This window comes from Gymnogyps californianus, chromosome 3 (genome assembly GCF_018139145.2).
Source record: "Gymnogyps californianus isolate 813 chromosome 3, ASM1813914v2, whole genome shotgun sequence".
Taxonomy (NCBI): domain Eukaryota; kingdom Metazoa; phylum Chordata; class Aves; order Accipitriformes; family Cathartidae; genus Gymnogyps; species Gymnogyps californianus.
The window spans coordinates 29,340,382-29,364,748 of NC_059473.1; the positions used below are offsets into that span (position 1 = coordinate 29,340,382).

The 24,367-nt window shown below is 38.0% G+C and overlaps 1 protein-coding gene across 8 annotated transcripts in view; it reads left to right on the forward strand.

The window, feature by feature from the left end:
- Positions 1-24,367, forward strand: part of PPM1B (protein phosphatase, Mg2+/Mn2+ dependent 1B) — a 76,481-nt gene that overhangs the window by 16,911 nt on the left and 35,203 nt on the right. For 4 of the 8 annotated variants that reach the window (XM_050894788.1, XM_050894790.1, XM_050894783.1 and 1 more), the window contains exons 3-6: positions 173-270; positions 7,856-8,000; positions 20,986-21,849; positions 23,752-23,869. In XM_050894788.1, coding sequence (XP_050750745.1) covers positions 21,004-21,849; positions 23,752-23,869 — 964 coding nt within the window. In that variant the 5' untranslated portion in view covers positions 173-270; positions 7,856-8,000; positions 20,986-21,003. Of the gene's footprint in view, positions 1-123; positions 271-7,855; positions 8,001-20,985; positions 21,850-23,751; positions 23,870-24,100; positions 24,187-24,367 lie in introns of those variants that run through there. The other 4 variants (XM_050894785.1, XM_050894787.1, XM_050894791.1 and 1 more) reach the window with 3 other exon arrangements.

Sequence of the window (24,367 nt, forward strand, 5' to 3'; positions counted from 1 at the left end):
CAGCATTGAAATATATATTGCAAATCAAGAGAGTTTAAACTGTATTGATTAAAAATGAGTCAAAGTGATTTATTGTGAAAATGAAGTTGCAGTATTAATTGGACAAAACTTTGACCATTTAAGCTTGCAAGTTGCCAAATGGCTGCTTCTTGCCAAGTACTCCTCTGTTTAGATGACAAGTGATGCAGTTCAGATAGCCTCAATGCAGACACCTGAAAAAGATTCCATGTGTCCAGGCAACGATACTGGAGACTGCTGCCAGAAAAAAAGGTAATGGAAATTTGCTTCACTCTGCAGTTCCTAGAGATAGTAATTTTTTTAATTAGACTTCAGACTTTTTCTTAAAAAGTTTCTCTAGCCTGATGGAAAAGTAGAGCATGCTATAAAAGCACAGGGGGGAGTACTGTGTTCTCTGAAGTAGTCTGACAAGCAATCTGTGATCTGAAACCTAACTTTCTATAGCATACTGTGGATTGAATAGTATGTATCATGTGACTACAGGTATATTGATCGTGTTACAGTATGGGAGTATATCATTAGGTATCATGTAGATCAGCTGCTTCTCTTAAGCATTTGTTTGTAACTGCCTTAAAAATGCTTTGAGATATGCCTTATTTGAAATGAACCAAATCAGTTTGACTGGGTTGATTTAGGAAGGTGATAAATCTGTGTTAGCAAAAGAAAGTTACTTTCTAAGCAAATAGACCCTCTTAAAAATTTTAAGATGTCCTTTCGTTTCTAAGTGCTGATTCTCTTCATACTAATACAGTACTGTTACTGAAGTAACTTTGCTAGTAGGTAGAAAAAATTTCTTAACATGGATGAGACTAAGGGGAAAAAAAAAGATGTTCTAAAACTGTAATTGAGGTATAAAAATAACTATGTATTTTAACAATTCCTATTTGGAGCCTTCAGTTCCTCTATTATTTAAATTAGTTCTTCTGGAAGATTGTGTGTAGGCTGTTAGTTGACATAACAGATGCTTGAATTATGTCTTTCCAGGTTGTGTGCTTTGCAGTAAACATTAAAATGCCAATAGCATAGTAAGTGTTAATATTTGGCAGCTTGTAGTACTGGTGTTCTTATGTTACTGATTTGAATTTGCTGGTGATTTTATTATGGTGTTGAATGACCTTTTTTTGCATTTAATTTAACTCCTTTTGTGTATAAACCTAGCAAGTGGTAACATGGCTAAAAAAAGCCACAAATAGATCCAAGTGGTTAAGTAGTGTGGTAGAGAATTTATGCCTCCTGTAACTGTCTGCACAGGAACATCAGCAGTGTCTATGTTTTTTAATCTGCTATGATGGCTCAGTTTTAGTTCATTTTTATCTGAAGACTTACCCTTTAGAAGATGAGGGAAGAGTAAGAACATTCCTGGAGAGAGGGGAGATCCTTCCCCTAATCATCAGTATCATATATAAAGAAATAAAAACCCACTCTTGCTATCCCTTATAAATTTGATACAACTTGATTTCTGTCATTGTCAAACATATCAACCTTAAGGAATTCTTGCTGTATTTTCTGTACCTGGTGCTAACCAAAATACTGTAATTTTGATCTTTTTGCTTGTTTTTTCACTCCACTTTGTGGAGTTTAAATTCTTTCTAAATTTTGGATATACTTGTGGTCCCACTTAGGGTTGTGTGTATTATACATGTAAATAGGGAAAAAATGTGATTAGTTGGCATGCATATATTGTAATGGCTTAATTCCCCTGATAGACAAAATGGGATGCTGTTGTGCCTTTGAGAATCCTTTGTGGGACATTTGCTCTAAATACAGGATCTGTACAGAAAGACATGCTGTAGAAACCAGGTTTCACCTTTTTTGTCAGGAGCAGCAGAAATATAAGATGTGGTGTTGAGGATAAAAAAACTACTTACTGGCTTCAGTGGTAGTAGCAAGACTTGATTGAAAAGCTGACTTGTTCTAAATGCATTGCTAGCTACTAGATGCTAGGGTGAGATTCTCCACCCAAATAAAAATTAACTTTTGGGAACTCTAGCTCTTAGCTGGCTTAAAAATCACTGAACACTGTTCAGAGAAGAATTAGTCAAGACAGGCTTCTGCAGAGAATCTGTTCCTTCCCTTTGTGAGCATTTCCTACGAGAGACTCAGAATATTAATCCTTTGAAAACTATCAAACTTCTTGACTATATCCTACAGCTAGAGCATCTTAAAATTTTGGAGCTCAGTCATCTTTCCTGTCTTAGCAATGAAAGTAGACAGTTGCGTCAGGTTTCTTACCTCTTTATCCTACAGTGTTTTGAAGTCTGTAACAATGGAGTTTCTTTATTATCCAAATGCACATACTTGCTATAGAATTAATCAATCTGAAATCTGTTGCTTTCTCTGATTTTCCTGACAGCTGGTTCTGTAAGAGTTCTTTATGGTCTTACACTTAAGATGCTTTCTTGAAAGGCTTAGCTAGAAAGGGCTAAGCCCTTTCTTCTGCATAATCAACAGGGAAAGTTTTTATTTGCAAGATTACTTCTGAATTGTTCTTTTCCTGGGGAAAGGAATGACAAACTCTGGATGCTTTTTAACACTGCTATAGTAGGTAAAGTGTATGAGACAGTTCACTTCTGTGTGAAGTGAGGTGTGATTTAGGGACATGCCGTTTTGGCCCAGAGGACTTCTGAATAGATGTGCCCTGTAATGTTGTCAGATGACAGGTGTGGTGGATTCTTTCTCAGAACATATAACCAGTGCTCAGGCTGTGATTTCTGCTTGTTTTAAGCAGATGGATATTTACAAAATCTAAGTAAGCCACCTGGAGTGAGTATTTTTTTTTAAAAACATTGATTTGAAGGCCAGATGTTCACAAAGGCAACAAATGGACAGATGGTTTCAAACTGACTCATTAGCTATTGCTACCTAGGTATTCTAGCTAGTAAGATGATAATAAATTTACCTCATGGGGCAACACCATAGGAATGTGCTCAAAAGATTGGCACTTCAGTAATAGTAAACATGATCTTATGTTGCCCATGCATATCACTCTGGTATGTCTGAGCTGGGATTTTGAATCCCCATCAGGAAAATAGATGTTTGCAGACTCTGCCCTTTGCATTAAGAAAAAAGAAACGCAAACCCATGCAGAATATGAACAAAACTTCCTCAATCTGCAACTCCTAGATTGCTGTGGAAGGCATAATGCATATCTAAAACTTACACTATAGCTGTAGTGTAAGTAATGATAAAAGCTAGTTAAAGAGTTTTGCAAGCACTTCTCTATCAAGTCCTAGCAGTACCAATAAACATGTTTGTTCAAAGTAGAAGTTCTCTACTTTGTCCTCTATTTCTAATCAGCATAAGTGACTGAGAGACGATTCCATATTTCTGTGCTTGAGTTATGCTAATCATGACTCTGATCTGTTACAGGAGAACAGAGGAGTAAGTGCTTGCCAACAATCTCCCAGTAGGCAAATGTAGATTGCATATGTGCATTCTGAATTCTAGTACGGCTGGCTTTTGGTATTCCTTCATCTTCTGTTTGTATAATTCAACAGAGTTTGAGTTACTCATCAGCTAGATGAGCAGTCTCTGCTTCAGGCATTCACTTGTACCAGTGTAACTATCTATGTCTGTTGCTCAGCCACATAGTGTGGAAACAGGAACGAGCTGCTGAGAGCAAATATTGCTTAAGCTACCACTGCTGCCAAGACATCTGCATAGTCATAATGCGAATTTACTGATCTAAAGCTTACCTAAGAGAGAATTACAGAGAATTTAGGAATTAGAGGTGCCTTATAAATATGCGTTAAAGATAGGTCTGCAGGAAAAAATTTCATAATAGCTTTTGTAAGATGTACCAAAAGGCAGCTTTCCGATGCTGTAGCTTAAGTCCACCATTTGTGAGGTGATATTTAGAAGTATGGACTTAATTAGAATGCTAAGCCCATAGTATTATCAAGCTTTTAGACGAGTGTGAAATACTAGTCTAATAGTGTGTTCCTGTTGGAAATTCAGCCTTGAATAGTTCAAATGACTAACTGGCAATAAAAGTTTGAACTGCAAACCTCAAACTGCTGAACTAAATTTTCACCAGAACCCCAAGTAAATTCATTTCAAGGCATTTAGCTTTTTAAGAAGCCCTAGGTGTTACTTCTAAAATGCAGTGGAAAGATACTGTTGCACTTTTTACAAAACCATAATATTAGATCAACTGCTTCAAAAAGGATAAAGCACTTAAATTACTTCATAGAGTTTTTAGTTTCAAACTTTAGTTCATTCTCCTTCAACTGTTGTAATAATGAACATTTTAGTGCAGCTTCCACGTTTGAAGGGGGGGAAAAAAACAACAAAACCCCCCACACTCACAAAAACACAAATCAAGGCTTTGCCCAGTCTTGGTTGATTCACAATGTTTTTGTATAGAACCAAGAACCACTTAGCAAATGCAGAGAGAATTCGTTATCCTTTTATTACAAAGGATGAACAACTTTCTCTTTAGGGTGAAAGTTGTACATTGTCTCGAGTAATTACACAGAAATTAACTCCTGTTTTAGTTTGGGCTTTGTCATGTATGTAGGCTAAGGAAGAACTGTGCATCAACTTGCAGTACAACTAGTGCACTCCCTTGGTATGTGCTCTTATGGTCCCAGAAAAATCAGGTAACATAATGAATGCCTCTTTTAGGAGAGGGGTGTTAACCTTATGTTTACTGTACGTTGGGAACATGCAATTGGGAGGTTGCAGTATAATAGCTAATCTGTGGTAAGCTTACACTACTGCTCTTTTTCCTTCTCCCTCCTAGTATCTTTTACTTCTGCAAAATCTTTTACTATTTTCTGTGTTAACCAGTTTACAATTTTGGGGGATGATATAGGCAGTGGTGGTATTGTGATATCATAAGGTCAATTATGACACATTAGATTATAGCTCTTTCTGTTGATGTTCAGGGAGTGGGTTGGTGTGTGTGTGTTCACTTGTCTTAAAGCAGCAATGATTTGGTTATCGGTAAAAGCTCAGAGTCATAGCTGGTTGTGGAGCGGAATAAATCAGTGTTTTTCTTGTGCTTCTCTGACCACAGTCTGGAAACTTGCAAAGGACTGGATGTTGTAGTGGGTTTTGTTTTATTTTAAACATTAGGATTCAGATTGAGGATCATTAGTGCTTTGCTACCAGGGTTATTAAGTATATATTTTATCATCAGGAAGACCAGCATTTGATGCCTACCCTTCTGTAAAATAACATGGTAGGGTTCTTCAAGTTTCTCTAGACTGCATAATTTTTTTTCATGTGCTTGCTTTTGAATATTTGGTTTAGTTCTTTAGCAGTGATTTACTTATGATGGCTTTGGCTGCATAGTCTTTACCTTCTGAAGAAAATACTGTGAACATGGTGAAAATCAAATTCTTTATTAGCCAAGGAATATTTAAGTTGTGCTCAATTAAAAACTGTTCTACTGTACGGTACTGATGTCTTAGTAGCAAAAATTATAAAAGTTTACTGAACTTAGTCTTACTCAAATATTAAGCATTTACATACTCCAGAGATCTAAGGAGCCCAAATAAAATGCTTAATACATCTTGTAATTTTGTTAAGCCTTTAATAGGAAGCATTCAGCTTTATTCTTGTGATGTGATTTCTGATTAGCAATCCGGATAAGACCATTTCATTTATGTATGTGAGCATTTTCTGCACAGAAATTATTGGAGGCCGGATATAATAGCTTGTTATCCCAAAGCTGTATCATGAATCTAAATGTCTTTTCATATGGGAAAAAAAAAATGTGCAGCTTATTTGGAGAAGGAAGAGTCACTATTGTGCAGAAGTAAGTAGGAGTAGTGTCCTCTCTTTGTGCAATGTTCAGTTGTAGAGCATATATCTTAAGATGTTTTTGTGTTTTGTGAAACTGAATACTGTATTTCTCACTTCTGAGAATCAGTGTAGATAGAATTTGTGTAAATAGGAGCATATGGTGGGGTAAGATACCCTTAGCCCAACATATGTATCTTTGAATCTGCCCTACTGTAAGCAGCCTATCTCCAGGCTAAAAGTCAGCCTTGTCTAATGAATGCTCTCACATCCTCTGTAGGTTAGAAGAATTTGGGAGAGGTCAAGCCTCTAGCTTCTGGGAAGCATAAGGCTTGTCTTCCGGTCTGCTTTTGTGAGTCAGCCACTTCTAAAGGCTACTGGAGTAGCATTAGAAGAACTGAGGCTCTTGAGCACTTCATTGTGCAAGCACCCTGTACCCTCCTAGTTAAGGGGGTCTTCTGAAGGTGGGAGACCAGTGCTTGAAGGGAGTTGCTTTCTGGTCACACATTCTGTGTTCATGCCTTAGTCACGGGTGTATTTAAGAAGAGGCAGTTAGGCCATTTTGTGCAACTTTGTGAATCTGCGCTGCTTGTGTTTTGTTTTTTTTCCTGAAGTTCTTGGATGTGGAAACAACTTTTTTTACTGAAACTTTTTAACATTTTTGGGAGGGCTTTTGCCATGTAGTCCAATACAATGATTTAGGATACTTGCTGTCTAGTTCTTCCAAATACTTTTTCAGAGTTCATTAATGATTCAGTGGATGCTGCTTAAGATGTAGTTTCACAATACTCTGAGCAAATCTGAATCAGCAGCAGCTTCTGTTTCTGCATTTCTGGCATTGGCACTTGTCTGATCCTGCATTTCCTAAGCTGGTTTGGAGAGCTCAAGTGACAGAAAATAATTGACTTTTTCTGGGTTAGTTTGACTCCTTGAACCATCCATCCTGTTGTGGTGCCTAAGAGGAGAGAATGTTGGGGAAAATACAAGGCTTGCAGCAGTGTAACATTACAGGCATAAAACTTACTGAAGCCTACAATTATTCTTCCAACAATAGCAAAGTATTCCTTCTTTTGAGCAATTTCTTGCTTATGACACTTTTTGGTAGTTGAAAAGCACTATTTAGTGTTTGGAAGAGGCAAGCCATAATGAAATGTTGTCATTCTTCGATCAGTGGGCTTAAAGTCAAGGTCTGCACTATGTCCCCTTTATCACTCATTCAGCTCATCAGAGTGCTATAATCAGTTTAAAATCATCAGTGTTACAATAAAGCTTGTATTTCCCTCATGCCCCAGACAAAGCTGGCTGTTATCCAGAATTCTTCCTGTGATAGTTCCTTCTACCAGTGTACTGTCATGGTAACTTTTGTAAGATGCAGTGGTTTATAAGATTAAATATGTAGTCCCTGATCCATGAAGGAATTTGGGCATTTGCATCCCATTCAAAACAACAGGTAGATGCCTAGATGCTTTTGTAGATACACACATCTGAATTGTTAGTTATCTGCTACTTTTACATTTTGAACTGAATTTATGGTTAATTTTATAGAAACTACTTTTAAAGCAACATAATGATTCTTATTTCAGAGGAGCTGAAATACTTTTGCAACTGAAGCTTATTGCTTTTGTTTTAAACTCTTGTGCATTTTTACATCTAAGCAACCAGAATAAAGAGCTTACAAATTATACATGCTGCACTTGGTGGGTTTAAGTCTTGTCAAACAGTCAAGGAGTATACTCTGTCATTTGAGCAGGTGAATAAAATTAAGCAAATAGCACTGTTATGCTAGCAGGCATGCAAAAGCTATTCCTTCTGTTACTGAACTTAGAAACTTGAATGCGAGGTAATAGCCTAGATGACTTTTCTAGTCTGTGCTGGTGAAGGAAATAGGAAAAAAAAAAATCTGATTCCTTGTTAACGTGGATCTTTAATGTGGTGTTTAGAGAGTGTACTGAAAGGTCTTTTGACATCCAGGCGTAGCTTTAGTTCAAGTACTTCTATTTAGGAAAAAGTTGTATTCATGAAAAAAATCATGTACAAATCTGTTGTAAACCATCTGGAGTAGCTAACTACTTTCTTTGTTTCTTTCCAGGAAATACCAAAATAAAGCAGATGTTGTGTCCTGTACTGTTATCTCAAGGTTTTGCAAGTCATTCTGTTACGTGCTTCTTGGCAGCAGGAATGTAAACTAATTCTTTCAGCACTGAACGAGAACCTTGACAAGGTTGCAATTACAGGTAAGAACAAATTCTGCCACTTGGAAATTCATGGGAAGGTCTAATTGCTTTTACTTTGACTGTGTTTTAATTTGCAATTTGTAATTGACCAAGAATTTAACAGAAATTTCAGAACAGATTGAATAAAAGATTGTGTGTTTTCTTCTTTAAATGCATTTGAATTTTGCTTAATCTTATTTTTAATAGGGAGGAAATATAACTTAAAGTATAGCTTCTCTCCACTATAGTCCAAAGCACTGTTAATAAATGGAGAAAAAAAATTGTAATTTTTCAACACCTAAATGTGTGCTGACCCAGATTTTGAGGAAGGTATTTTCTCACACAAAAGACTGTGCAGTGTCAATCAGTAAAAGTCATGAAGTGTTTTGCCACTGTGTGTTGAGATCAGCTTACTGTCTGTGTGTGGCTTTTTTCCCCTCAAGGTCTGTATTTCCTTAAATGTGCTAATAGCAGCAGTACTGCTTAATTCACCTTTTTTAATCAGTTACAGAAAATCTCTAAATTTTGTTTACAAAAATTGTACTGTACTGAAGCTACGGTCCACTGTAGCTTCAACTCTTGAATCACCTTTTCAAGGGCAAAGGTTGGTGTCGTCTTCCAAGTCAGTGAAAATGTTTTGGTTGCTGGTTTTCTATCATAACTTTATCTGACAATGGAGGAGATAACTCCTGTCCCACTACTCAGTCACTATAGGGAACTAAAAGTCAATGTTCTCTTACTCTGACTTCTTTTAAAAAAAAAAAAAAAGATAAATTCCATGCTACAAAACTGTATTAATTAAAAAAACCCAAAACAAACCACACCACCACAAATACCTGTCATAGAGGTTGCATATGTTGGTTTGTATGTTTCCGAAGAATTTATTTCTGTTTTTTTAAACAGAGAGTATGTGTTTTGAAGACTGTCCATGAAATAGCTTTATTGTGTATGTTGAATCTGCAGAATTATGATCAAGTTAAGGCCTTTCAGTCTTGATTTCACATTTTGGTATCTTTAACAGGAAGAGTGGCTTGCCTTAGGCTTTACATGTCAGTAGTGGCAGGACAAGAGTCTGGACTGTTGGTATCAAGCAGTCTAACATGTCTTACTCTGAAGTTGGATGATGCATAGGTCAGTGACAGGTTTGTGCCGAGGAGGTGGCATTGATTGTTCTGCTGCTACAATGAAAGAAGGATTCAAATGTGTTTTGGGGTTTTTTTGTTGTCTTGATTGAATGTTTGTACTTAATTTGTAGTGATGTAACAGGTTGGAAAAAGGCACAACTCTTATACTGTGCAAGTCATAGACTAATTTATGTTGGAATGGACCTCTAGCACTTGTCTAGCCCAACCCTTGTGTCTGACTTCCTCAGATTTTTGTGTGAATCAACAAGTCACCCCTCAATTATGTAAATGAATGGTTTAGTGTTTTACTGTGGTTCTGCAGACCTGCTGCAGAACACTTATTCTGGTCTTTCAGACCTGTTTAGGAGCAATTTATTGATTATATGAATTGGTGATTCATTGCTGCCCTATTCTCACAAAAATGTGTCTGAAGCTTTTAGTAAACAAACATTGAAAAAGGTAAGAAAAGGTGTCTTAAATGCCTAAATTTAGAATAAGGGAGAACTCATTTTTAGTGACATACTGCTTCATGCTAATGAGTAAAATAAATTCTTCAATTCTAATACTGGTAGTGTATTGGCTAAGCATTGGTGCTTTTTCTTCAAAATCTTAGGTGCTATTTCTCTCATAAAAACCTGGCTAGTGGTGGTTAGATTGGTGATTGAAAAGGAGCAAACTAAATTAACTCAAAATAGTTGGTCTTTTATTAAATTTAGAGAACCAAAAAAATGATTTTGCATGGAAATAACTGTAAACTTTATTAGGGAAGGATAACTTTTATACTAGGTCAATGCTTTGTAGTATCCAAGTGCCACATGTGCATCTGTTTTGAATAGCCCGGTAAAGAAGTGAGAACATGCTTATTGGCTACAGGAAGTATGAGCAGATACAGGCAAACAAAAGGAATTTCAGTTAATGTCATGGGATATAAATCTTGTCATAGTACGGTCAGTAGGGATAAACAAGAGCATGGTGCAGTCTTCCGGGTGGTATAATAAAACCACACCGAGTTGCAGAGTTTGAGTTAAGGACAAAATGTGACTTCAGGGTTAATAAGCCTGAACAGGTAATATCTGATTTAATGGCCCAAGTAGGCCCATTTCACTTGGGTGCCAGTGCACCAAACTCCTACTTCAAGAAAATGGTACAAGAGCATGAATATGCTGGCTTATGCAGAGCTATCTTGGCTCTTAAAGACTTTAGCCTTCATTATGTTCTCATGGAGGTGCTAGGAGCAATAGTCTGTTTGCTTTGCCCTGTCTGGGCCCAATGTTGTTGTACTTGATGAACTAGCCTGAGTATTTATGTATCTTATGTATCACTTTTTGTATAGTTACTCTGTAACTCAGATAAACTGTTTGCAGATAACAAAGGGGATTGAATTTTCCAGACTTCATATTGTTTGGAGGAAATCTTGGTAGAGAAAACCTGAAGTTGTTACCTGGAAGACTAAGATGAGTGACGTAATTAAGACACTGACTACAGTAGAGTCTTTCTTACTGAGAATGACACTGCATTCCTCTTCTTTGGTTAAGTCCCTAGCTGTGGTGCACTAAGGGCTGCTGACTATCAGAAGTCATATTGGCAAGCACAGAATTATGTGTAGCTAACTAGGAAGAGCACTGCATGTTTTTTTAAGCTTTCATTTGGCTACAAAACTGTGTGAAGTTGACTTCTGCAACTTATGTAAGGGTGACGCTGCATGATAAAGGTTTGGTGACTGTAAAAATGCATCAACCTGGGCACTGATGGCTTTGTACTATATGCTGTGATTACAAAGCTAGATTCAGAGTCCACTTTCAAGTTTTTTGTGCAGTTCAGCTTGAATATCTGAGGTATGATCTCTAACTTGTACCTACCAAACTGCATTCCAGAAAAATAAGAAGCCGCGGCATAGAAATGTGCAATTTCTACATGAGACAGATGGTTGCCATATAAGCTGAGCTTGAAGATCTGCAGTTACCTAGCTTCATCCATGTTTTAATAAGGTGCAAGAAAGCAGAATATAAAATAAACCTCTGAAAAGACCACGAGCATGTATGTTTTTCTGGTGTTAACAACATAGCTAAAAAGGTTATAGCTCTTAACCTAGCTCCTGGTGCTCCTTTCTATTTTTTCCTACTGTCTTCCCTGTTGAAGGTTACTGCCACCTTGGATCTGCTGTCTTAAGCTGCTGGCTTCTAAACCCACTGCAGTCAAAGTCACAAAGTTTCAAAATGCTAAAGCTAACTTTGCACCTTTTCAGTGAAACAGTTCAAAGAGTAAGGGCAAAAATGTCTCAGCCAGCTGTTCTGAAAGAAAAGAAATAGCTGGCACCATGTAGTGGTGAGTAGCTGAGGCAGAGCAGAAGCGATAGTGTTTTCAGCTATTGCTACTGACATTGAAAATAGATGTGAATCCACAGTGTTAAATTACGCCTGTGATTGTTTTGTACCTCCAGACCAGTTTAAAGTAGCTGAAGCACATTCTCAGATCTTCACCTCCTTTTTAACTTGCTGGTGTAAAAGTAGTGTGGTGGAAGGGGGTGTTGTGTGTTTTGTTTGGTTTTGATATTGTTCCCTTCCCCCAGCTGTTGTAACAATAGAGATGCAGAAATTTATTTCAGAGTTACAGCTGTAGCTCCTAGGCATGTATTCTACCTGGTGATGGGGGTAACTTGCAAAATTTTTGAAATTCCTGGTTTAAAAGCCTATTTGGCTTCTTTCGTGTCATCCTGGCAGGAAAAGTTTTTGCCAGTAGGCTCTATATTAAAGGTTTATAGTGATACTTAATTTCTTTGTGTCAGTGTCTTTGGTCAGCTGAGATCCTTTCTAATGGTGACTCCCATGGCCACAGATTATTTAAAACCAAAAAAGAACACGTCAAAACAAATAAACCCCATAGTGAGTGGACATGAATGATAATCACTGTCCTTTTATGTAGTTCATTTTTAAGTGGAAGTAAAATATTCAGATCTCGTTCTTAGATTCCAATAATTGCTGTTTGACTCTGCCAGTACTTGTGGCTACGTAGTTAAAGTAGCTGTTACAGCCAAGCTTCAAGTAGAGCTCTTGCTCAAAACTTCAATAACTATTTGCCTAATGTAAATTTATGCAGTGCCAGCATTTTTAAGGTCAGTAAGTGAAAAGTGATCCCAAGTTTTCTGGGATCAAAAATAAAGATCTTTAAAGCTGGTTTCACTTATCAAATGAATGTGTATTTAGTATACATAAAGTATAAATAGATAATATAATGTAAATATGGTGATAGTATAATGATAGTATATTGTAAGTAAACACAAGATTATTAAAAGATTACTTACAATATTCTGTCACTCTTTCCTGTGTAAATTGAAGAGTACAGGAAATCTTTATGAATGTCAAAACTATCTACAGTGTGTGTAGACACATGTAATGTGTAGAGTGTGCGTATGCACATACATACACACTAGAGAGAGAGTGTGCAAGATAGAGACAGAGGAGCTTTCTACCAGGGCTAAGTTTGAATTTTTTACTTAAACCAGAAAAGTTATTTCTTCCTGCACTTTCAATAAGCTTTGAAATTGTTTGTCACAGATATTTTGATTATTTATTTGTCACTTACATCTTTAATATCTAGTGCAACATTTTCTCTGTTGAAACATCATTCTTTTTTTTATAGCAGGAGCACATGTGTTTTGTAACAGGAAACTCTGGCACTGTTTCTCTTCCACAGCACTGACTTATTAAAAATGACTGGCCTGTTGAGTGAATCCTTCTGAGGAAGAGACGTTTTACAGTACACTTTTATGGTCTAAGCCCAAAAGATTGATGTTGGACCATTCTCATTATATGAAAAGATACGTTATTGCCTTTGGGACTGTTGGCCATCAAGGTATTAGTGTAGTTCTGATGTTCTCCTTGAAACTGACATGTGATCTGAAAATGATTTTATAGTATCTACAAAAACTTTGATTATGGCTTTTAGACCTTTATAATCTAATTACATTTTGGCTGCCTGCATGACAACCAGCAAGTAAATATTTCTGCCTGTTAAATATAAATCTATATGGAAAGGAGTATGCTTTTCATTTAAAGTAGCTGCCTATTTCCCCTTCATGATGTAGTAGAAAATCATGGATATCTGTAAATGAGCAAGAACCATTTACCACTTTATAAGTAGATCTTGGGAGAAAATCAGTGGGTGTGGTTGTTTTTCTTTTAAACAGAGAAATTCAAACTTACGCACAGACCTGATTTTAAGACCCTTTGCCGTATGGCTGATCTAATTCCAAAGAAGGTCTTCGCTGTGTAGCTGTGGGGAAAAAGGATACTGATCACATTTTTCTTGCATGTCAGAGGACATGGCTTTTGTCTTCATACTTCCATATCTCAAAAGGATAGATGTCTTTTGGTTTCCTGAGCCTGAATTATTGCTTATATTCCCTGTATATGAGATAGGGACCTCATGCAGGATTTGTATCAGGTAGGAAACCTCAGAGAAGGATTTATGTTAGGACTTCTGAGGAAGTAAGCATGGGGTTAGGTTTTTGCCCTGGGAAAGGGATGTCAGCTTTGTTAGAGACTCACCGCCCTGAACTCTCTTGGAAATGGCTTGGCTATTGATTTAAAACTAGAGATGGAGAGTGTACAGTAGAGTGGTAGCTAGAGCTGCTGCTTTAGCAGCGTATTGCTTGGATTCAGTTTCTTCCATTGCCAGAGAGGGGGGAAAGGCCGTTATTTTCTTCCTCTAAAGGCCTTCCAAAAGCCTTTGAGCCTGGATGGTTACTGGCACTTACCAGGTGATTGATTTTTTTCTTTTTTTTTAATTATTATTCTTATTCTTTTATTTTTGCCAGAGTTGGGAAGACTACTGGAAGAAGGGAATCCTAGGTTTCCATTCTTGATCTGAAGAATATATACTGTTTTAAAGAATAGTCTCTGGAGCATGGATGAGAACTAAGGCCTTCTCCATTTCCAAGAAAGTTTTGGGGATTACAGTAGACATGGTCTTCCAGATTTTGAAAGTTTCAGCTAATAATTTTATGTGGGTAAACATTTTCACCAGAAGGAAATTAAATTGTTTTCTCAAACTAATGTGTTACACAATTAAATTTCATTTAAAAATGGGATCTTTGGAAATTAAATCTCAAAGGCTGAAGGGGTACTGAATTTTTGAGCGTACATATATTGGTTAAAACCATGACTGAATTACTAGCTGAAGGTGGGCACTTCATCTGTTCCTCTGCTGGCTGTGTTTTCTCTTAAGGCTGAATCTTGCTCTACAAAGATGTTAGGGGCTTAGTGCCTGAAATCCCTCAAGAAGTGTTGAGAGGTTTTGACTGTTGAGAGGAAGCATAATGAAGTCTTCGTTAACAACTTGGACAGTGAAAGAGTATTCACTCTTAGCACATTTGATACCATGTTGGGGGGAGTAGTCAATAAGCCAAAGGGTAGGCCCTAACAGTGGATAGAAAGATTTTGACAGGTTGGACAGACGGTCTGATGGTAACCTCAGGAAGTTTAATCAAGTCATGTACCTGGAATAGAGTAACCTTGTCCCTCAATACAGGCTGGGTGATGACTATCTAGGAATGAGCTTTGCAGAAAAAGAACCATGGGGTCCTGGTGGACAACCAGGACAAGTGAGTTGAACATTAGGGAGCGGTGTGTCTGTAGTGGTGCAGGTTTGGGCCGTATTAGAAAAGGTTTATCCAGGATGTTGGTAGAAGTGATTATTTCCCTCTATTTGAAACTGATGAGGCTGCATCTGGAATACAGTGTGGCGTGTTGGCCCCCCAGTACAAGAAAGGCATAGACATAGTGGAGCAAGTTGAGCAGAGGACCACACTGTTACTTAGGGGCTGGAACATGTGGTGTATGAGGAGAGGTGAGAGCTGAGTTTCTTCAGTCTGGAGGAGAAAAGGCCAAGGGGTGGATCCAGTTGCTGTCTTCCAACTGTGTAATGGGAGGGTATAGAGAAGGTAGAGCTATGCTCTTCCCAGAGATGTACAATGAAAGACTAAGAGGCAAAGGACACGAGTTGCACTGATGGGAGTTCTGTTTTCATTATGAACATAGTCAGACATGAACTGATTGCTCAGAGGCTATGGTGTCTCCATCCTTGGAAATGTTCAAAACTTGACAAGGATCTGAACAGCCTGAGCCACTTTGGTGTTAGCTGTCATATTGATTGAACTTTGAATAGGGGTTTGGACTAGATAGGCTCTAGCAGTCTCTTCCAACATGAATCGTTCTATGATTCTGTAACTAGTGAATTCTGACCTGACTTAAATGTTATCTAGGTGCTTGTGTCAGGATTGGCTTGTATCTAGCCTGGTATGCTTAAAATAAGAGATGGAAGCACCAGGTTAGACCTATGATAGGCTTTGCCTTCTGTAGGATTTTTGCAGGTCAGTTTGGCTGAGTCCCTTTTTTTAGGTACTCAGGTCTGTTTACTGATCTAGCCTGAGATGTTAAAAGAGGGACAAAACTAGATGTGAGTACCAGGGTACTGTTTTTCCAGTGGAACTGTTTTCTTTTTGTAACCTTTCATTTTGGAGAAAACAAGTAGTAGTTTGTTTGTTGTGTTGTGATTTTGTTGGTTTTTTTTAAAAGCTTCTTTGTTAAAAAAGTAAAATTTGGTATGATACCACAAATTTCATTAAAATATTTCTGATTTACTTAATTTGTACATAGGTAAATACACAGCTGAGTTTACTGCTAGAGATAGTTGTGTATGTTGGCACTATAGATGTGAAGTTCAAATTACATTTGTGCATAACACCTGATAGGAATATACTGTACTCACCTGTATGCCATGTCATTTGCTTGTTATTTTCTGTAACTTCCTAGTATTTTTAAAATGCTAAAAGTTGTTACTGTTAAATGAAGTTTTTAACAGAACAGGTGTTCATCCATTTTAAGTCATCTTTGTGCCTTAAAATCACTGATAATTTTGATTGAAAACCTGAGTTTCAATGAGTCGATGAAATCACTGTTTCTTCCATGCTCACTGAAATGGCTTGACTTTTTCAGCTGGTCTTCAGATCAGTTGCTGCCTTTTATAGTCTACATAACATACACAGTGATAGAAAGATTTCTTCTTCGTGTTTGATGTCTTTTATAGGACCAGCCGTAAGTTGATTCCTAAACTTACTGTTTTCTTACTGATTGCAAGTAAATCTCTGCAACCTTTATTATAGATTTGTAATATTAAATAGGATAGAATATCAAGAATATAAACTTGAATAATATAATCTTCCTTTTCAGTTTCTCACTCCTTCTGTGCTGTAAGAAGTGAAGCTACTTATGAAATTGGTAAAGCTGAGATGTGGAACATATGCTTTTAGTGTTTTTTTTTAAACAGTATTTTTTATTTTATATACATAAAACACAAGACTCGATACTGAGCTCACTGGCTTTTGCAATTAGATAGGTTTTGATCTTTTTTGTTACTCAGTCATATGATTTCTTCCACGCTTTTGATTTTTAAGACCATAAGGACATACTTAGCTCAATTAAAGGAATCTCATACAAGGTCTGAAGTGTTGGAGGACTTCTGTCATTTTGGCAGCATTTCAGTCCTGTATTACATTTTACTGGTAAGAATGGTTTTATGTCCTTATTTTAAAATAGCTTTATATTGTGTGTAACTTGTGATTGAGTGGTCATCAGCTATTAAAATCCTTTCACAAATTTCCTTTACTGATGTTAGTTGAACTATTAAACTATGTGGAACTTGTTCAGCTCTTAACTGAGAACATCAGTTACTGAGAGCACTTGTTTGTGGTGGTGTGTAGCACTGCCTTGCTTTGCTTTTATGACACCATTTGATTCTTTTTTGTTTTTTCAAAGCAAAATCAGATCTTTCAAGAGAAAGGGTTGTGAAAAGCATTTTGGCTGTGTATCTCACTAAGTAATGAAGACCTAATTTCTGTTGCTGTGTGTTGCTTCCACTGATTTGCAGTGTTGCAAATATTCTTTTCAGATAAAGAAGGAAAAATAATGATGCAAATAATTGTGAGCAGAATGTAACTTATTACTTTCACTTGCAAATTACATAAAGTGTAAAGCTTACAATGAATAACATAAGGTTGTGTAGTCGTTTTATCTTCATCTTTGCTATCCCGGTAATATAATTAGAGGCCGGTGCATGGTGACTATAGAGATAAAGAATAAAGAAAATATTTGTGGTTTGTTGTGTGTGGAATTCTTTCGATAATATCATAAAATTGAACTGATTGGGAAGGTGGAGGAAGTTTAGGATGGGTAGTATGTGTTTGAAAGGGCTTAATGACTTTTCAAGTTGTTAAAAGTACCGAAAGTATTTTGAGAACATTAGATGCGGGTTTGAAGTCATTCTGTAACTTGCTTTTTTGTATTAGATGTGCCCTTATCTGCGAAACTACTATGTCTGGTTTTGCTTTATAAAATCCAGTTTGAGGACTATTTTTATGTTTATATGGAGTAAAATCAAATTGGCAACAACCTTTGAGCATGTCGTCTTAATTTGGTTTTACTATAGATTCGGCAGCTGAGGATGTGTACCTTGTACATGGAATGCCCAGTTTGGAGAGCAAAAAAGGTTCAAGACACTTTTTCTTTGGTGTTACACAATTCCTTTTTTTAATAGCTACTTAAGACAATTTACTAAGTACAAGACTTGTGTGTTGTAACATCAGCCTTGATAGCAGAAGATTGGCACGTAGAGACAACTAACTGTTACGCAAGTGTAGCGTTCCCTAATAAATGAGAAATGATCAAAAATCATGGTAGTATCTCATAGCCAGACTAGAGGGGGGAATTGCACAGTGTTAGCATTTATACTGTCCATGCAAAACCTCAGTTTCTAGCTGACTGTTTAAGAAATCATCTCTAGCAAATCTTTCTAAACCTGGAGTCTCATTAGTTTTTTATTCCATGTCAGAACAGATAATTTGAAGACTTGTAATTAGAACATAGCATAGTACTCAGACATAAGAGCTACTTAAATTCTGGCATTTGTCAGTTGATTTGACTTAGCCAGGTGCTTTCTCTCTACCTTTTTTTTAAAAGAAAAAGTACATCAAGTTACATGATGTTCAGTCTCTTACAAAAAGAACCACATTGCACCTTTTGCATAATGTTAGTAGCACCTGAATCAAAGGCCATTAAACCTGAATTAAGACAGACAGTAAAAATAGACCAAAAAGTAAACCAGATGGGAGTTGCTGCAGTATTTGGGGAAGTTTGTCAAAATTTGTATTAAAGTAAGAGTGGGAGACACAGTTCAAAAGTGGCATAACCAGTGAGCAAACTGTTGGGGTCTGTGTAATAGTGGGAATCCTCAGCACTTCACGGAGGTCACTGTAGCAGAGAGGTAGTGTGAAGTTTGGATTATCTGGAGGGAAGTCCTGAAGTTTTACCCTAAAAAGGGAGGTGGGGTGCAGAATCTAACTGTAATCTTTTCCTTCTTGCATTGTACTATTTCTTTTCATGTGTCCTGTCAGAGTAAGCTGTGTATGCTGAAAATGTGTTTAGATGAGGGGAATGGCAGAAGTAAGGATTTCTTAATCTCTTTTTCTGACCTGGTAACAAACTCTTAAACCAGAACTAGATTATTATAACTCTGCAGGCTTGGTGGGTACTAGTGTGTCAGAGGCTTGGTGACTGACTGCTCAGGATCAGTCATGGCAGAAGTCTCTCAAATTCTTTTTGGATGAAGGTTGCTATAATTTTCACATCCAGTCACTAAGGGTTTCATGGGGCAGTCATTTTTAGCATGATCAGAGGTTGTGGTATCTGAGTTTCTGAAGTGCTCAGAAAAGTACTGTGGGATCTTTGGATTAAAGAATGTATTCTCTGCTGACTTCGTAAAGTGCAAGGTAGTTTTTCAGGTCTACGTAGGACAACTGAGTCTAGTACAGGAAAGTATGGTGGGTTGACCCTGGCTGGATGCCAAGTGCCCACCGAAGCCACTCTCACTCCTCCTCCTCCTCAACTGGACAGGGGAGAGAAAATATAATGAAAGGCTTGCGGGTCGAGATAAAGACAGGGGAGATCACTGACCAGTTACTGTTACAGGCAAAACAGACTCCACTTGGGGGGGGGGGGGAAATAATTTCATTTATTACCAGTCAAATCAGAGTAGGATAATGAGAAATAAAACCAAATCTTAAAAACACCTTCTCCCCACCACTCCCTTTTTCCCAGGCTTAACTTTACTCCCGAATTCTCTACCTCCTCCCCACCCAGCGACGCAGGGGAACAGGGAATGGGGGTTGTGGTCAGTTCATCATGCATTGTTTCTGCTACTCCCCCCTCCTCAGGGGGAGGACTCCTCACACTCTTCTGCTCCAGCGTGGGGTCCCTCCCATGGGAGATGGTCCTGCACTAACTTCTCCAACGTGGGTCCTTCCCACAGGCTACAGTTCTTCACAAGCTGCTCCAGTGTGGGTCCTTCCCATGGGATGCAGTCCTTCAGGAACAGACTGCTCTAGTGTGGGTCCCCCACGGGGTCACAAGTCCTGCCAGAAAACCTGCTCCAGCGTGGGTTCCTCTCTCCACGGGTCCACAGGTCCTGCCAGGAGCCTGCTCCAGTGTGGGCTTCCCACGGGGTCACAGCCTCCTTTGGGCATCCATCTGCTCTAGCATGGGGTCTTCCATGGGCTGCAGGTGGATATCTGCTCCACCGTGGACATCCATGGGCTGCAGGGGGACAGCCTGCCTCACCATGGTCTTCACCACGGGCTGCAGGGGAATCTCTGCTTGGGTGCCTGGAGCCCCTCCTCCCCCTCCTTCTTCACTGACCTTGGTGTCTGCAGAGTTGTTCCTCTCACATATTCTCTCTCCTCTCTTTGGCTGCAATTGCGCAGGGTCCCCCCCCCCCAAATACTTTATTCCCAGAGGTGCTACTACCATCACTGATGGGCTCAGCCTTGGCCAGCGGCCGTCCATCTTGAAGCCAGCTGGCATTGGCTCTGTTGGACATAGGGGAAGCTTCTAGCAGCTTCTCACAGAAGCCACTCCTGTAGCCTCCCCCCTGCTACCAAAACCTTGCTGTGCAAACCCAATACAGAGAGGAAGTCAGAAGTCCTTTAAAGCTTCAACATAGATTACTCACATTTTACCTGCAAGCTTGCTCAGTGGAGATGGTTCTTTCTCATATATTTTGAAGTATGTCTCCAAATATTGAAGAACTTTGTAACTTTCTGTGGATTATTTTCTTCCTTTAGATAGCTCATATCTCGTGTAACTGGATACCTTTTAAAATCAAGATCAATGTATCTTTGAACTTAAAATCACATGTAAGCACATGAATGTCTTTTAGGGATGGTAAAAATGGAAACGTTGTTTTACAAAGGACTACGTATAATTTATTAAGAGAATCCTGTGAAGTTTTCTTGGACTGAAGTGGGATTTGCCTTCTTGTTTCCATTGGCAGATGGTCTGCATTCTCCTGTTGTCCCTTTTGCCATGCTTTACAAGAATACAGAAGTAGCACAGTACATGCAAAGCTAGTGAGACCAGTCAGTTGTTATTTATGAAGTATTAGCTTTTCATGCCACAATAAAACCGGAAAAAGACTAGAAGTGATATGGTTGTTGTTTTTCCAGCATGAATTAGTTTCTGCAGAGAATGACAAAATTGGCATGGCTGCAAAGGTATGTGAACTACTCTGCCTTCATATGGAGAGCTTTTAATTTTGATGAAGTAGCTCTTCAAAAGACACAACACCCCACCAAAAAAAAGCAAACAAGGGTCTGTAAGTTCACACTTCATTCATGTCATTTATTACTCTCTTTCCCCCTGTTATAGTTGTTGACTTTTGCACATGTGCATGCTTTGTCACTTGTTTTATAAAGAAGAAACACAGGAAGGGGAGAACAAAGTTTATACGGAGTGGTTGTTTTATAAATAAGATTTTTCTTCTCTGTTTTCCAGATTCAATATTGCATAAACATGGGTGCATTTTTGGATAAACCAAAAACTGAAAAACATAATGCTCATGGTGCAGGGAATGGCTTGCGTTATGGCCTCAGCAGTATGCAGGGATGGAGAGTGGAAATGGAAGATGCTCACACAGCTGTTGTAGGTATTCCCCATGGCTTAGAGGACTGGTCCTTTTTTGCTGTCTATGATGGTCACGCAGGATCTCGTGTTGCAAATTATTGCTCCACGCACTTATTAGAACACATCACTAACAATGAAGACTTTAGGGCGACAGAAAAACCTGGATCTGCTCTTGAACCTTCAGTGGAAAACGTCAAGAGTGGAATCAGAACTGGCTTTTTGAAAATTGATGAGTATATGCGCAATTTCTCAGACCTCAGAAATGGGATGGACAGAAGTGGCTCAACAGCAGTGGGAGTTATGATTTCACCTGAGCATGTATACTTTATCAATTGTGGTGATTCACGTGCTGTTCTCTATAGGAATGGACAAGTCTGTTTTTCAACACAGGATCACAAACCTTGCAACCCAAGGGAGAAAGAGCGAATCCAGAATGCAGGAGGCAGTGTAATGATTCAGCGTGTTAATGGTTCATTGGCAGTTTCTCGAGCTCTGGGGGACTATGACTACAAATGTGTTGACGGTAAAGGCCCTACAGAACAACTTGTTTCTCCAGAGCCTGAGGTTTGTGAAATCTTAAGGGCAGAAGAAGATGAGTTTATCATCTTGGCTTGTGATGGAATCTGGGATGTAATGAGCAATGAAGAGCTCTGTGAATTTGTTAAGTCTAGACTTGAAGTATCAGATGACCTGGAAAAAGTGTGCAATTGGGTAGTGGACACTTGTTTACATAAGGTATGTAACTGTTTTCTCCAAGCAGCTGTTCTAAAATTATATTCTGTTTAGATGGGTACAGTGTTAACAGCAGTTCCTGGCCTGCTCTTCCTCTTCTCCCTCTTCCTTCCCTCAAACTTCTGTACCCATTTGACTATATGTCCTTGCTGAAGAATATACAGCCTCATCCTTTGTGCCTGGAGAGATGATAGCAATTGCAAAAATAAAGGTTTATTGTTTTCTCACATAGTTCCAGCTCTGACCTTTGTTTCCAAATACAAAATTTTTAAAATGAATAAATTCTGTGCAAGGTATTTTGGGGTTTTTTTGTTCTTTCAAGTTGGGCAGTGTTCGTATCCTTTACATAAAACCAGTGTTTGCACCATCTCCTCTTCAAGGTATGGTTTGTCCGTCATCTGAAGTGGTGTCCTCAACTCATTGTTGTAGCTTAGATGGAGAAGCACTATTGCATCTGAGCTTGCTTGCACTCCGCAAATTTAGCATTTGTTCGGAGCAACTACAGGTCGGTGTACAAATGTTTCGTAGGTATACCGTTTCCAGCATTCCCTGAAAAGTGCAACTGCTACTAGTGCAAACAGAGTTCCTTCATTAGGTTACAGACCAAACATGCAATTTTGAGGAAAATATTAAAATTCAGAATTCTAACACTAAAGGGTAAGTAATTCTTTTCAGAAATAGGGTTGTATTCCAGCACGTACCATACGTTGTATTATATGTTTAAATGCCATGGCTTTTCTGACCAAGCACTTGACCAGCCTTGTTAAAGGATGGTCACCGTAGTATACTTTCAGTAAAAATGAGCCCTGACCTCGTGTTTATTTTATAAAGTCAGATCCTGGATCTCTGCAGTTTGTAACGATATTAGAATGTTGTCCTCTGTCTTCAGGATGTGAAGTGCACCACGTAATATTAACTGCTGTAAAAGATAGGTGTCCCCATATGCTTGGCCTGAAAGGAAATGTAGAATAACTCCTGAGTACTTCTGAAGGAATCTAACATTAGAATAAGTTCGTACTTAATTTCTTCAGGAGAAGGAGTTGTTGTGACAGGTGATTAGGAACTATCCAGTAGGTTGGGTTTACACAGAAACAATATGCAGTGACTAATGGCACTTAAATTTCTACCCCAAAAAAGTTAATATCTTGATTTCAAACGAGGAGTTTAAATTATGGTTCTGCTGCATCTCCTTGTAAGATACGTAGACACTGTATTTCTAAATTTGGCTGTGGATTATAATTTTGAAAATTAAATATGAGCAGGAAAGTGGTATCAGAGCTTACTAGTGAAGAACTGGCATTAAAATTAGTATCTGAAAAAGCGGTTGGCTGATACTGCTGAGCACATGATAATCTCTAAGGTCAGCTTGGCTATACTAAATGAACTCATATTTTGTACTTCCTTTCTTCAAGGCACTATGTATGACACAGGTGCATTCTCATAAACAGACTTGTAATGAATGTAATGTCTTACATGAATGCTCTCAAACGGAAATAAATTAGTAGCTGGAGCTAGCTATTCTAGTAGTCTAGGATAAGTATTCTGCATTACATTTTGCAACATCAGTTATTTTTCAGCTTGGCTTAAGGTAACATTAAATGACTGTCTAATTTCTGACCTGTTTTCTTGATACTATTTTTAAACAGTTGACATGTAAATAAGTCCATTAACTACTTTAAACTTTAAGACTAAGAAGGGATAATAAAAATCAGTAAAATTAATTTTAGTGAGTAGTTTAGTTGGGAAACTTAGAGTTTCTTATTAATCAAAATACAGTTTTATTGCAAGGTTTCTTTTTTCCCGGGTATATCTATAGTACTTTGGAACAAGTAAAAATGTGACTAGAATAGAAAAATGAAAAATAAGACTAAAGATCCTAACTCTTCTTTATTCTTTGTCATATAGGGGAGTCGTGATAACATGAGTATCGTACTAGTTTGTTTTTCAAATGCTCCTAAGGTCTCAGATGAGGCGGTGAAAAAAGATGCCGAGTTGGATAAGTACTTGGAATCACGGGTTGAAGGTAAGAAATCCATGTTATTCAGTAGAAATGCTGTCATAACCTTCTTGAGCATGAAAACAAAAACTCTGACAGCCATCATGCCGCTATATGTTGGGTCAAATTCAGGCCTGGTTACAACTCTGAATTTTTGTGTGTCAGGAAGAATGTTTTAAGCCATGTGGTTAGTTTATCCTGGTATTCCACGAGCATTTTCTTAATGTGAGCTTTAGGTTTTTACTTCTATCTTTACAGGTCAAAATGCAACCACTGACCTTGGAGAGTGTTGTATCAGCTAAGTACATTGTGATATTGTTGATGTCTTGCTTATAAAATATTAAAAAGGGTACTTGTAATACTTGTTCCCTTTTTTGTGAAAGTTTTTGACAAAAAGAAAAAGCTGTACTGGGTTTTCATGAAGGGACAACTTATTCATCTAATTGTACAAGCTTTTTTAACTACTTCTATTTAACACAGCTGTGAGTTACTTTTCACACCGACAACTTTTTTAAATGCACTTTT